Raw genomic sequence first — 13767 nt, forward strand, 5'->3', positions numbered from 1 at the left:
TTATTCATTTATGCTTATTTTTATTTTCTAATTTTTAAATCCTAGCCCAAACCCAAAACAAAATAAAACCCAAAACCAGTAATTATCACAGAGCCTGAAAACAGAAATGTATATAAACCTGCAAAACAGAAAGAGAAGGAAGATCCTGAAGATGTCCTATGAGAAGAATCTGCGAAATGGGTAACCTCGTCTCAGCCCTGGCCCCGCAGGAGAAGCGTCAGGAGGACTGCAGCGATGAGCACACAGAGGGTGCCGACTGTCGGTACCACGATCTCCGTCACCATCCGCATGTGACTGAGTAAGGGCTCTGAGTGGGAGAGAACCACCCACACGTGAGAATGACTCCATCTTCATGAATACAGCCCCACCCTGAAAGCCTTAACTGTACTTGAAAAAGGGAAAATGGCATCATCAAAGCGCTCCAGTTAATCTCCTTTGCTATGAAAGAGAGCCTAGTGAATTAAGTATAAAAAATTATGTGAGGGCTTTGTAGAATATTTCAGGAAATACAGGATAAAGAATGCCTAGATTTGCTTCCTCCATGGGCACTGCAGTAAAATCTAGCTGTCTGTCAGCGCCTGTGCTTATTACCATGAATTAATCTGAGAATATTAGCCACCATATCCCATGGTTTCTATAATTTTCACTGGGCAATTTGTGAAAGAAAAGGCCTTGGGAAACATTTCCAACCTTTCAGAGATGTTATTGTGTATCTTAGGTATAGAAATTTCTATATTGAAGTTTTGTATGGTAAAATTCTTGTATAGTTAATCATCTTGAAGATTTAAATGATAAGCATATTTTATGTACATGAATATAGTAGAGGACATTTTTATAATACCTGCTTTTAGGTTTTGTGTCAGGTATTCTGGTTACTGAGGTAATTAAATAAGGGACAGGCCCTGCCCATGGAATTCATAGACTCATGGTAAATTTTACATCATGTCTCTAATGTGATAAAATAAAGGTTTATTATAGTTTATTGGCATATTCATCATTATTACCTGGTTATTTAGATGGAGGGGGTGTTGGCCTATAAAAATAGCTGAATTGGTAGGATTTGGTCTAGAACTCCACCACTGATACCACATTAAAGATGAATTTCTTAAAAAACAAAGTGTATTTCTCTGACTGCCCTTAGAGAGAAAGACAAAACTCAAAGTAACAAATTATATGTGTTGGCATTTGATATGTAGGTGAATCTTTGTTACTTTACATCTTTGAGCCTCTTAGATCCCATTGCATAAAAATGATGCCTTCTATGAGGGTAGGGACCTTGTTTTGTTTATTGCTATATCCCCACAGCTTAAAACACCCCCTGGCTAATAGTGAGTGCTTAATACTTGCTGAATGAGCAAATATAATATCTCCTCAAGTATTCTTTGACTTTTCTTCATTCCATTGGTATAGTGGTTGAATATTCCCTTCCTTTCACAAAGCCCACGATAACAAAAATAGATTATAAATTTACAGTATGAAAGCTAGGATGGATAAAATACTTCTCCTTAATGGTTTTTAAAATAGTACGGTAGAAATTTGACATTGCTTCAAATTTTTTTTAAAAATTCATTTTAAATTGGTTTTGGAAGATTGATTTCAGTTAGGCCCAAATTTTGAGATTTTGATAATGTCATATGTGTAATTATGTGGCTTAATTATCAAAGGGAACAATTAAAATACACTCACCTATAGCAAGCATCTGGTTGTTGATAGAACAAGTTTCCAAGGCTTTGAGGTACCAGCTTTCCACCTAATAAAAATCCGCTTGTTAAATAATGTTGCTGTAGACTGATTTTCTGTTGTGTGAAGTCATTTTTGGAATAATGGGGGATAAAAAAATCTGCCTGTAGTTTAAATTAGTTAATATTTATTAATACCTATGTGCCTCCTTGTGAGGGAGTCAAAACAGTCTTTATTCTTAAGGAGCTTGCAATCTAGTGCTTTTCTAGTAATGCAAGACTAGTTGATGCCTGATAGCTATCACTTACCACTGCCATTTATAGTTCCTCTGGGCTTACCCTAAAAGAATGCTAAAGACATTCTAAATGATGATGTCTATTCCCTGACAAAGATATCAACATAGATTGCTGACAGAAAAATGTATGGATTATTGAAGCTGTTTGGTATGTTTTAAAGGATTATTAAGTGTGATTATTTTAAATCTTATTTTGGAACGAGTGCATTTCAATGACTGGTGGAAAAAAGTGAAAATAAAATGTTCATTTTACATTTGATTTACTTTTCACATATGTGGATGAACAGGCAGTATTTGCATTAAAACACACATTTAGAATAACATTTAACTGTCTTTGTTGACTATCACAACCTCACAACCTAAAGCAAACAGATCTCCTATATAACCTTAGTCGTCCCCTAATGCTCTGCCAGTTACAGTCAAATTTTAAGGCATATTTACCCCATTCTAACTAAGTGAATGAACAAAGCGGTAGTGCAAGTTAGGGGAGAAGACAAGGGACCATGCGCCCACATACCCTGTCCTCTTTCACGGAGGAGCGAGGAGAGGTGCTTGGCAACCTCTGCGCACCCCAGCTGCCTAGCTCTTCTGAAACCTGGAACAAGGAACATCAATAGATAACTGGCCTACCTCTCTTGGACTGGGAAACCCGTTGGCAGTGATAATCTTCTTGTAGTATTGAACTGAAGCTTTTGGATAGCGTGGCTTATTTCTGTTGTTGAACTCCACATAGTAGAGTCCATATCTATCCGAGTAGCCTTTCTCCCATTCAAACTTATCCAACAAAGACCAGGCGGTATACCCTTTTACATTAGCGCCATCTTTTATAGCTGCAGAGACATTTTGATCCATTTTTAATATACTTCATCTGCTAGGAAAAGTATACTGTGAAGATAATCTTAAGTGTTTTCATCGATGAACTTGGAAACAAGTTTTAGTCATATTACAAACTTAGTCCAAGTTGAATAGAAAAATATGTGAAGACAGTCTTGGTTTGTAACTCACCTTTTAACATTTCATTTATGTATCCTTTAAGGTATCGAATCCTCCACTCATCACATAACTGAGTACATTGTAATTTTTGAGATGCTCCATTTTCTGTCACATATATGGGAGGATCACCATACTGCGTCTGCAAGTAAGTCACAGTACTGACTCTTAAAAATTCCAACCTACAGGTGGGTTTCTGAGTCTGAGACACATACAGGAACACATACTCAAGACTGCCATATTCTAATTGGGTGGATTTAGTGTTTAGTAGATGCCAGTTCACATGCTTATTTAGAGATGAATGTAGGCAGGTGGCAAGTTCATATGAAAGAGTGTATTTCTCAGTAAATCATGTTTGTAGAGGAAATGTACTTAAGGTCTTACTCTTTCCCAAGTATTCCATTTCAAGTGAGAAGGGCAGCCAAATAGCCAAATGTGAGGTGAGAATTTTAGGTACACTGAAACACTTAGTCACAACAGCACTTAAAGTTAGACTAAAGCTTCCATCTAGTAGCCTCTGAGGTAGGAGTATTTTGTTTTATTAATTTTTAAATGTGGGCACTTGAGCTTAAGCTGTAAGGTCATGGATTCAGGTAAAAAATGTCCTTTAAATACCTTGATGTTACAATCACCTGAGCAAAGTTGAGGAGCCGCCTAAATCCCCATGGCACAGAATATAGCCATTTAGATCCCAGATCAGGCCAGTTTGGGTCAACCAGTTCCACTAAGTCACGATCGTTTTGGTAGCTGGGCCCCTGGCTGGAGGGGTAGTTCCTTTCTGTGATGTAGCGAGTAGTAAAATGACCTAATCCCAAGAAATCAGATGTGCCTTTAATATAGCTCTTCTCCTGGCGTGAGAACACAGGTAACCTCGACACATCCAGGCCTTGCTCTGCGCTCTTTCTTCCTATGAGAGAGAAAAATAGAATTTAACAAAGTTTTTCTTTTTCACAATCATGATGCTGGCATATTTACATGAAAGCTGTTACCCAGATCCTGGGCTGTGGCATTCATTTGTATAGAAAATGTACTTTAGCCTTTCAACCTAGGATTTTGACATTTGAATACCATCCAAAAATATTAAAGTTTGTATTGCTTAAAAGTAATATTTTCATGTTACTCTGTGGTATGTGGACAACGGTGTAGTCATCTAGAAAGGGGTGGAGTTGGAGTCCTATATTATTACTTATATGAAAAACTGGGAAGTTTGGTTGCCGGTGGGAAGGGAACCAGAAGGCCGGTGGCGGGGGCGCACAGGCCATGTTTGTGCCCTGTGTGGTGCTGTGCGGCCGCGATCCCTGGGTTGGGAAATTTTGTCCTAGCTTTCAAAATTGTACAAGTATTTGTCCATTCACTGACCAGATCCAAATCTGTTTATCCTACATTTTACTAATATGTAAAAGGATGTATGTACAAAGATCTTCATTGTAGATGGAGTAGCAAATCACTGGAAACAACCTAAGTGTCCGGAGAGACTGGTTATGTAAGCGGTGGGATATATATACACACACATATCCGTCATTACATGTATCTGTTAGGACAACACTATGAGGCAGCACATGATACACCAACATGGAAAGAAAAAGTTGCATGTTCCTGTGAAATGCGATGTTAGGGTCATTAACATCCCCCACCCCCCACCGCAGTTGAAAATCCACATATAATTTTTGACTCCCCAAAAACTTTACTAATAGCCTACTGCTGACAGGAAGCCTCACTGATAACATCAACAGTCGATTAACACACATTTCATGTTATATATATTATATACTACATTTTTACAATAAAGTAAGAAAAAATATGTTTTCTCAAATTGTCATATAGCTCCAAAAGATTTCCAATATATTAATTGAAAAACATCCACATGTAAGTAGACCTGTGCAGTTCAAACCCATGTTGTTCAAGGCTCAACCTAAACTTGAAACATGCATGTCAACTGCAAAAAAAGTTATAAATGAATAGAGTAATATTTTATGAGTTATTCTGGAATATAACAAAAAAAAAATCTTTCCAAAAAGGCTATTGGTTTAATGAGTAAGAAACATATTAAATACCTTTGAATTGTTAGCATGTCATTACTTTCCATTATATTTAGTAACGAGGAAAACCACAGGGTATTGTCACTGTACTGTCTAAATCAGTAGCTACTCACTACATGTGGCTCTTGGAATATGGCTAGTGTGACTGCATCGTGAATTCAGTTACACTGAAGGACTGAAGTTTTAATACTTTAAATTTTTTAATTTATGTAGACACAAATGGCTACAGGCCATTGTATTAGCACAGACATAGAACGTTTCCATCAGCACCAAAAAGTTCTAGTGGACAGTGCTGGTCTAGAATTACTTTCTTTAATACATTTATTGTGAACACAAGGTGCTTATGGTGCACCTGGAAGTAATTTGTGCACAAGGTTTCAAACAATGCTTTCGTTGCTGAAGAAAATATGAACTGCTTTCTACATTGTACAAAGGCAAGCTTCAGGCCGATTTCCGCCTGAAGTATTAGCAAGTTGCAGTTGGTGGGATCAGAGTGACTGAAGCGTGAGTGAGGGGACCCGCCTGCAGGGATGTGGGAACTGTCCCGGCCACGAGTGCTTTTTCCTTGTGTGCCTTGAGGAAATCATTCTCAAGATTTTGAGTGTATATGTATAGACATGTCACAGAACTAGTTATTGCCAAAAGATTTTGAGAGATTGTTTTGGCCAATCCTTCAATTTCCGATGATAAGACAGCCACCCAGAGAGGAGAGGTGAAGCGCCTTGCCCAGAGCCGCTTCCTGGTTTGTGGCTGAGCTGGGATTAGAACCTGCTGCTCCTGTTTCAGGTAAGTTTGATAAATGGTGTTTTAGAAAGGGAAAATTTGAAATGTTCACAGTTCTTAGTCAGACATCGAAAATAGCCTTGTTGTGTAAGATTGAAATATATTTCCATGTCATCCTTGTCTCTTATTATTTTTAGGGGGTTGTGGGCTGATAACTCCAAATGCAGAGATACTGTGTTTAGATTTCTATGGCCAGACCCTGCTCTTTGCCTACGCAATAGTCCCTGCCTATTTCCTCCCTTCCTCACCCTCTTCCACGGGGCTGCATCTGTTGTGGGAGTCCTGGATCCTTCCAACCTCTGAGGCCCTAGTCCCAGTGGTCTAGGGCATGCTGGGCCATGTGGTAGTTGCATCCCTGGAGGGAAGTCACCTGAGGATGGAGGCTTGTTTCCTGGGAAGATTTTCCTTGTTCCTAAAAATAGGCATGACAGCTATTTCCTTTATTCTGCATCTAGGTGTTGATGTGGAAAGATGTGATGCCTGGAGCTCCTGTAGCCATCTTGTGGCCACGAGGGGAGTGCTTGATGGGCTCTCTAAAGGGGCCGGAGTAGAAAGACAGAATGAGCCTGGGTCCTCAAAATCCCTGGAGGGGGCGTTTTTAAGGCTGGATTAACCGACCCTGAATCACCCTTCTCTGGACTCAGGTGAGATGATAAATTTCCTGCTTCTCAGGCCATTCTAGCTGGAGTTTTCTGTCACACAGCACTTAAAGCATCCAAACTGATCCAGCCTGGTGCGCTCTACCTGTCTGTATTCTCTTTTCTGATACTGTGGAAAACCAGAGCTTGGGAAGTATTTCTCAAGTGACAGAAAGAACTGACAGTAGAATGACACTGCTGGCAACTGTGTCTTTGATCTTTTCTCACCTACTTCACTGCAGTTAGAATGGAGTGGAGCAGGGGAGAGGAGACAGGACAGCAGAGCACAAGAGAGGGCAGCTTGGAGAACTGCTACATTTTTTCCCTGGGTTCTGAAGAATTTCCAGTTTCCATGTCTAGGGATTTGTTTTGGTGTCTGCCCCCTCCCCGCTCCACATCTTTCAATAACCAGTTCTCAATTCCTTGGGGTCTGGAGTTCCCCATCCCCTTGCCTTGTGGACATTTCGCTTGAGCTCAGGACTGTTGTGCGGTATCTGGTGCTTACGAACATGACTTGGCTCACCAATACGGTCCTTCATGACCCGGGGGTAGTCACCAGCGTAGATGGGGTTGGCGAACCAGCCCAGGCAGAACTGCAGGTATCTCTCGGCGGCTTCTATGTCCCGGGGGCTACTAATGTTCACAGGCTCCCCCCAGTCACAGTTCAGTGAAATCCCCACCAGACCTTACAAGAAAAGAAAGAAAGCAGGTGGCAGGTCGGAAGGACATCACTCCTCCATGCCCTTGGCTTTCGTAGCAGATCTCTCACCTTGCTGTTTGCTGCGCCACATGTTGTTGTAAGAATGCCAGGCTTGGGCATGGGCCTGAAGGAGGAAGAATTCATCAGAGGGACCTGCCCTGCCCATTTCTCCTTCCTGTCACGCTGAGGTGGCCTTTCTCTCCTTCCTAATTCTAGAGATCAGATCTAAGCCCTATCATTTTCAGGAGGCCAGCCTTGATTATCCCAACCCGTGGTCTCCTTTGCTTCTGACTTCCAGAGCCACTCGGTCCCTTTGTGCTGTAGAGGAAACTTAGTCTAAATCTGGCATGAACACACAAACCATCACTTTATGTTATTTCTTGTTTTTAAGATATTTCGCCAAGTTGATTGTTCTGTTCCTGTTTGTCCTCCGTAGGTACCTAGTCAGTACTTTTCTCCTAGGTGCTCAGAAGTTAGGAAAATACCAGGCATCTGGAGCAGTCTTGAGAAATGGAATCAAATATGTCAACCTGCCCTCTCTATATTCTCTATCCATAACCCATTGATGTCTTCAGATTGCTGCCCTTTAAATATTCATAGTTTAAGAAATCATAAGCCAAATGTAGGGAGAACGAAAGTCCTCTCCCAGATGTGGATTTGAGGGTTGGTGTGTCACCCAGTGGTCCCTTGTCTTTCTGCTTGATCAGTTTGCCCATCTTCTGCAGGAAGTCCATTGGGGCCACCCCGTCATGCCTCATGTCCCTGTTTTCTGGCCATGATCACATCCTCTTCTGTGGCCTGTACTGTGACCCAGCTGCCTCCCCCTCTTCTCAAGGCTTTCCAGGTGCCTTGTAACTAGTGAGACGCTGTTGGCGCCCCCTCTGCCTGTCTCCTTCACCCCTGTGCCCTCACCCCTGTGCTCCTCCACTTGCAGCCCTTTAGAGCAGAGGCCGTTTGTTTTCTCACACCCACACACCATAGGGTACGTCTGCCTTGCTCTTTACCACTGCGCCCAAACTACTTCTCCTTCCTCCTTCTGAAACCCCAGGTCCTTTGAGATCCATCTTTCAGGTGAGCACTGCCAACCCCTTCTTCCCGTTGTCCTTTACCAACCTCCAGTAACTTCATTCATTCATTGAAGATTTTAGCCCCTAACTCACTATCAACCTCCTCCCTCCTGTCACTATTCCCCCAGGTGACCAGCTCTCATGTGCATGCGCTCCATCCCTTTGGCTAGATCGTAAGCTCCAGAGAGCAGCCTCTGTACTGTCTCAGCCACCGTGTCCAGCTCAGCACTGGGTGACAGGGTACTCCCTCCGGAAGTGAGGTGCAACGGTGCTACGGGATAGGCTGGTTTGGAGGTGGAGTGGCAGAAGACCGAGGTCAGGTTCAGACCCCTGGGGCAGGCTGAGCTGACATGGGGGGCGTCCCTTCACCCTGAGCCCAGGCCTCGCTCCCAGAAGGACCTTGCTCACCTTGATGATGTGGTGTGCCGCCTTGTACAGGCCGGTGCCATGGAGCTTCAGGCCGGGTGCGTGGTGGCCTGTCTCATAGCCTTTTTCTGCCATTGTCTACAGGGGTGGCAAGTGGGGCCCACAGGACTTGTGAAAAGGGCAGGGGCACTCTGGTCCAGGAAGTGGGTTTCCCACCCACAGAGGCACCCTGCTTACCCGAGGGTCACTGAAAGTGATCCAGTGCTTCACCCGGTCCCCAAAGGCCTCAAAGCACAGGTTGGCATAATCACTAAAGTAGTGGGTCATGCTCACATTCTGCCATCCGCCATACCTGACCTGGAGCAGCTGCGAACAGAGGAGTGGAGAGAGAAGCAGATGCCCCAGGCACCCATTTCCAGAAAAAGCTTGAGCCGCTGGGCCAAGTTTATGGGAGGAACCTGGGTGGTCACAGCTACGGAGGGTGTTTAGAGGGAAGGGGAGCAGAGCTGCGGGGTCCTGGGCACTAGGACTTGAAGACAGTGGCCGCCATGGCCCACGAGAGAAAGGCGATGTGGGGCTAAGCCGTGTGACATGCCTCATATGAACAGGAGAGAAGTTTGAGACTCATGCTTAAGAGGAACTTCGTGAATTAAATATTTAAGAAAATTTGCCAGGGGAAGGAGGTCTGATAATGGGAAAAGAATCTTCAATATAAATTCTAAAGGAATAAATAGGATGTCAGCCATGGACGCTCTGAATGGTATTTTGAGGGCTGTGCAGCTGTCAGAAACCTCCCAGAAGCCTGTTATGAGAGTGGGTTCTGCTTTCTTCAGGGAAGGGCTCTCTCCTAATCAAAGACACATGCTCATGAGGGCTAGATTCCCAAAGAGTCATAGTTCCATTGAGTTTACCTACCAAGCCCTCCTTAGTATGCTTGAGGGAACCTACAGGGGCAGGTTAGTTAGTGAAAGCAATTATCCAGGGCGGAAGCTGGAAGGTGGTTTCCAGTTCATCTAAAGCGAGCTCTGTGGCCCCAGCCCCAGCTTAGAGGCCACAGGTGGCTGCCCCGCGCACAGCAGAGACCCAAGCCACCTGAGCCCAGCACCAAAGGCCTTCCAGGCCTGGCGCAAAGCTACTCCTCCAGCCTCTTTCCTTTCCCCTCCTGCCCGTTCCCCAAACTCCAACTGGATCACTGGCTCAGCCTCACCCCTGCCTTCTTGCCAGGCTTCCTCAAACCAGAACACCCCTTCCTCCCACCTCATGGCCAGACCATCAGGATACTGATGGAACTCCATCTTCTCCCCAACACCTCCCTGAAACCACATCCCCAGCCCCTGACCTCCTACAGCCCCGTGTCACAGAGAGTTGTATACACACTCCTCTCCTGGCCAGGCTGTGATCTCGGAGAGGCCTTGAATTAATGAATGAATGAAACAAACTGCTTGAACAGTGATGTCTAACAGTGACATCCTTAAGCATGTTGAGACTTTGAGGAAATTTCTTGGGAGGGGTGTGCTCATACATGAGCACATATGGTGCTGGCTCAAACAAGCTAGGAAGACAAAAGGCTAGACATGTGTGGGTAAAATTGTAGCATTTCCAGAATATCTCGCCTGGCTTTGGTATATCTGCATATCAATAGGCATTCAGAAGTGGAAAGAAGTATGGCTTTAGTGCATTTGCATCTTCCCTCAGAGGTGGAGAAGTTCATCTCCATATTAATGGATGATTACCTGGGCAACGGAGGGCTTATCTGTACCTGAGAGGTGATGGGGAGGGCCGTGTGGTTGCTGCTGGAGCAGAGAAGACGCCTGGGACTGCAGTTTGTGAGCAATAAACAGGTTTTAAACTTTATTTCTCCCTTTGACTAATTTTGGTTTTTAGAGGTATTTTGCCCCGGAATTTCCTTTCCCTAGACTGATAACATGTCATCAGGTCTTACTCAAAAGATGTTTCTTTCTTTATTGTTTTATCTGTTCTTTTTAGGCCAAATGTTTTGGAAAACATCAAAACCTGCAACTTGTCACAAATGTCCGTTAAACCAGCCTTACCTCTCTCCGTGAGTGGGTCAGAGAGATCTCTACTTCACTTCCTCCCATGTCCCTGTCCAGCCGCCAGCCTTTGCCCCACCTTGGCCACCCCTGAGGTCACCTGGGACTCCTGAGCCTGCAGGAACCCTCACCTGCGGGAGGTCCCAGTGGTGCAAGGTCACGATGGGGGTGATGTTGCTCTTCAGAAGGGCGTCGATGAAGTCGCTGTAGAATTTGATTCCCTTCTTGTTCACCCGGTCAGCTGATGGGTGAAATAAAAGGGGACTTGATGAGAAGGGACCCTGGCCTTGGCCTTCTGAGGTGTGGCATTCCTGGGTCCCCTGGCCTTTCGCAGACCTGAAGACACCCTCAGCCACCAGCCTTCTGGGTCTAAGGAGCGGAACCTGTGAGAGCTGCTGCCATGAGAAACCGTGGTCATGGGCTGCTCTCCCTCCCCAGGACCCCCTGCAAAGCCAAGGGGCCACCCTTAGGCTTGGGGGGGGGCTGCCCTGTCTCACCTCTGCTGCCCGTGGGTAGGAGCCGGGGCCAAGACAGGGAGAACCGGTAGTGGCTCACATGCAGCTCTCTCAGCAGAATGACATCCTCCTGTGCAGACAGGGGTGGGAGGCGGGTTGGAGTAACCCGGGGCTCTGGGGCAGGGAGGAGGGGTCACGCTGGGGGCCTCGAGCCAAGGCTTATTCCTGTCCATAGCTCATCTGTATAATAGGGAGAAACCACTTGCCTGCTTCCTCCTAGGGAAATTAAAAGAGTCCAATAAAGTGCAGGAGATGGGGACGCTTTGAGAAGTCTATCAGCTATTCCTAATAAATTTGGGCAGTGGATCCCCCAAGAATTCAGCCAGGGAGGACAGTGGGTGCTGATCAGAGGGACTGAGGATGAGCCATTCCCACTCCCTCCACGGGGGCCAATTTACAAGCAGGTACCAGGGATTTGGGCCATTGTGGGGTCTCGACATTAGCCCTTCAGCTCTCCATCACTTGGACTAAGGCCCTGGCTCAGGTGGGGCCCTGCTTTCCTTTCCTCCTCCATCCACCCTCCCACTCGCTGCACGCCTGTCAATCCCGCCCATCTCAGCACCACTGGCCCCGCCCCTTTGGGCTGCTCTGGGGAGGGAGGTGTCAAGCCGAGCACTGAATTGGCATTGCCACTTGGGCCCCCTCAGTCTGTCACTGCCCGCCTCTCAGCAAGGTGCCTGCTCAAATACACACACTCGTGCACAAACCCACCCTCCCATCACTCACCTGGACCTTGTAGTAGCCATCGCAAGCCACATCTGCTGTCTCATCCCCAAGCACCTTCCCCTTCCCGCTGTGCGTGAAGGTGTCCCAGATGCTGGGCCCTTTCCCGTCCTGGTCCCAGGCACCCTCGGTCTGGAAGGCAGAACTGCCCACGCCCCAGGAGAAGCCTGCAAGTAGATACCCCATGCTGGGCCCTGGGCCCCCTCCCACAGCCCACCCATTGCCAGGACTCTAGGCTGTGCCTCCTGGACCACAGGGCTGGCCCCTCCCCAGCAGCCTGCCCCTGTCTCCCCAGGAGCAGGAGCATGTGGGGCGGGCTGGGAGAAGATACAATACACTGAAAACATTTATTTGCACAATTTTAGCTCTGATTAACATTGGCTATCTATATAATAACTTTAAAAAAGTCTTTTAAGAACTTCCTTTATTTTAATACAACTGTATGGGGTTCCATTCCCATCCTACTGTGAGGAAGCAAAACAAACTCATTGGCAAGCCAATCAAGGTGGACAAACGGGCAGACAGACAGACAGACCAACAGAGGAATGGACATACCAAGTGGGAAGGTTCCGTAGTAGAAAGAGGCTTCTTCTGGGTATCCCTTCCTGGTGGCCCCCAGCCTGCGCACCAGCAGCAGTGCCCACCAAAGAGTAACAACCCACACTGGCTTCATGGCACCCGGCCCGCCCCCATTCCTGAAAAGACACTCCTGACAGGTGTAGGCTCCCACAGCAGGGCCAGGGGGCCAGGGGGCCAGAGCGGGGCTTGGAAGGAGAGGCCAGGGAAGGAGGGGGCCAGGACGCAATGGGGACACTTCATCCAGAGACATGTTGGCTCTACTGGGGGCAGCTGGTCCAATTCCCGAGGGAAACTCCAGGGAGGAAATGCATTCCTGGCTCGGGAGCTCTGGGTCTGATGGCCAGGCTCCACACCGCCCTGACTCCCTGTCTGATCGGGGAGACCCAGCCCATACCTGTGAGGGGCCCGGACTGAATGGGGGTGCCATATCTGCCTAGGGAAGCGCTGTCTGGTGGGGAGGCAGAACAACCCCCAGAAGCATCTCTCCTCTGCACTGTGGCATGTGCGGAGGCTCAAACTCCCCCAGGAGCTGGGAATCCTGAGCAGGGGAGCCATCCAGGGCCTCCCGCTGAGGATCCCACTGGGGTCCCCTTTCTGGTGGCAGCCTCGCTGCTTACCTAGGATCGCCTTCTGTCCCAGAGCAGCAGCTGGTGGCCAGAGTTCCCTCAGACAGAACCCCAGGGCCTGTGCTGTCCTCTGAGAGCAGAGCCCGCAGCTTAGCGGCTACAGCAGCCGAAGACTCTAGCTGGGGGTGTGGTCAGTGGCTTAACCCCTCTACAAAAAGCTTCAATAGCCCCATTCAGTGGGGTGGGCAGGAATGCTGAGCTGGCTGGTGGGGCCTGAGTCAGCAGCCAGGTGGCTTGGTCCTGGGCCCGGGGCATCCAGTCAGCACCCTGCCTGGGCAGAGGGGCAACTCTGGCCCATCTGGGCCTGATGTACCGCCTTCAGCACCCCTTAGCCTGTGAAGCTTGAGGTGGGGGTGGTGGGGTGGGAATTAGTGTATGCAGACGTCTGTCCCCTACCTGCTGCTAGAATTCACGGTAGCAGGTAATGGCTTTTGCACGCTCCCTCCTGTCTGTACTCATGCGTTCCTTCCCTCGCTCATTCACACAGGAATTCCTGCTGGAGCTCACCATCCCTGGAGGCACAGCCCCTCTTCTCCCCACCCTGGCTACACTGTGGCTCTCTTGGGGACCATGTCCCCCACTTCCCACCGCTTGGCTCATGTACCTCCAGCTTCCCTGCCTCTGGCTGAGTTCTCACTGTGGGTCCCTCCGACCCCTTTGTGGTTGATTCATTCATTTCTGCCAGAGTGAAATGGAACTTGGCCTGTGCTGTCCA

The 13767-nt window shown here is 47.1% G+C and overlaps 2 protein-coding genes across 2 annotated transcripts in view; one reads left to right on the forward strand and one right to left on the reverse strand.

The window, feature by feature from the left end:
• Window positions 1-992, forward strand: part of ZWILCH (zwilch kinetochore protein) — a 35797-nt gene extending 34805 nt beyond the window's left edge. The window contains exon 19 of the mRNA XM_073241715.1: window positions 46-992. The gene's annotated coding sequence lies outside the window, so the exon portion shown is untranslated. The remainder of the gene's footprint in view (window positions 1-45) is intronic.
• On the reverse strand, window positions 192-13155 carry LCTL (lactase like). Its single transcript, XM_037010222.2, has 14 exons — window positions 13044-13155; window positions 12403-12542; window positions 11851-12014; window positions 11107-11194; window positions 10741-10850; window positions 8796-8924; window positions 8601-8696; window positions 7195-7249; window positions 6949-7110; window positions 3598-3872; window positions 2981-3107; window positions 2606-2805; window positions 1687-1750; window positions 192-307 (listed from the first exon to the last, which is right to left on the reverse strand). The coding sequence occupies exons 2-14, from the start codon at window positions 12518-12520 to the stop codon at window positions 192-194; spliced, it is 1704 nt and encodes a 567-aa protein (XP_036866117.2). The 5' UTR covers window positions 12521-12542; window positions 13044-13155.
• Between the last annotated feature and the right edge of the window lie 612 nt (window positions 13156-13767).

The sequence above is a fragment of the Manis javanica genome, chromosome 8 (assembly GCF_040802235.1).
Source record: "Manis javanica isolate MJ-LG chromosome 8, MJ_LKY, whole genome shotgun sequence".
In the NCBI taxonomy this organism is placed as follows: domain Eukaryota; kingdom Metazoa; phylum Chordata; class Mammalia; order Pholidota; family Manidae; genus Manis; species Manis javanica.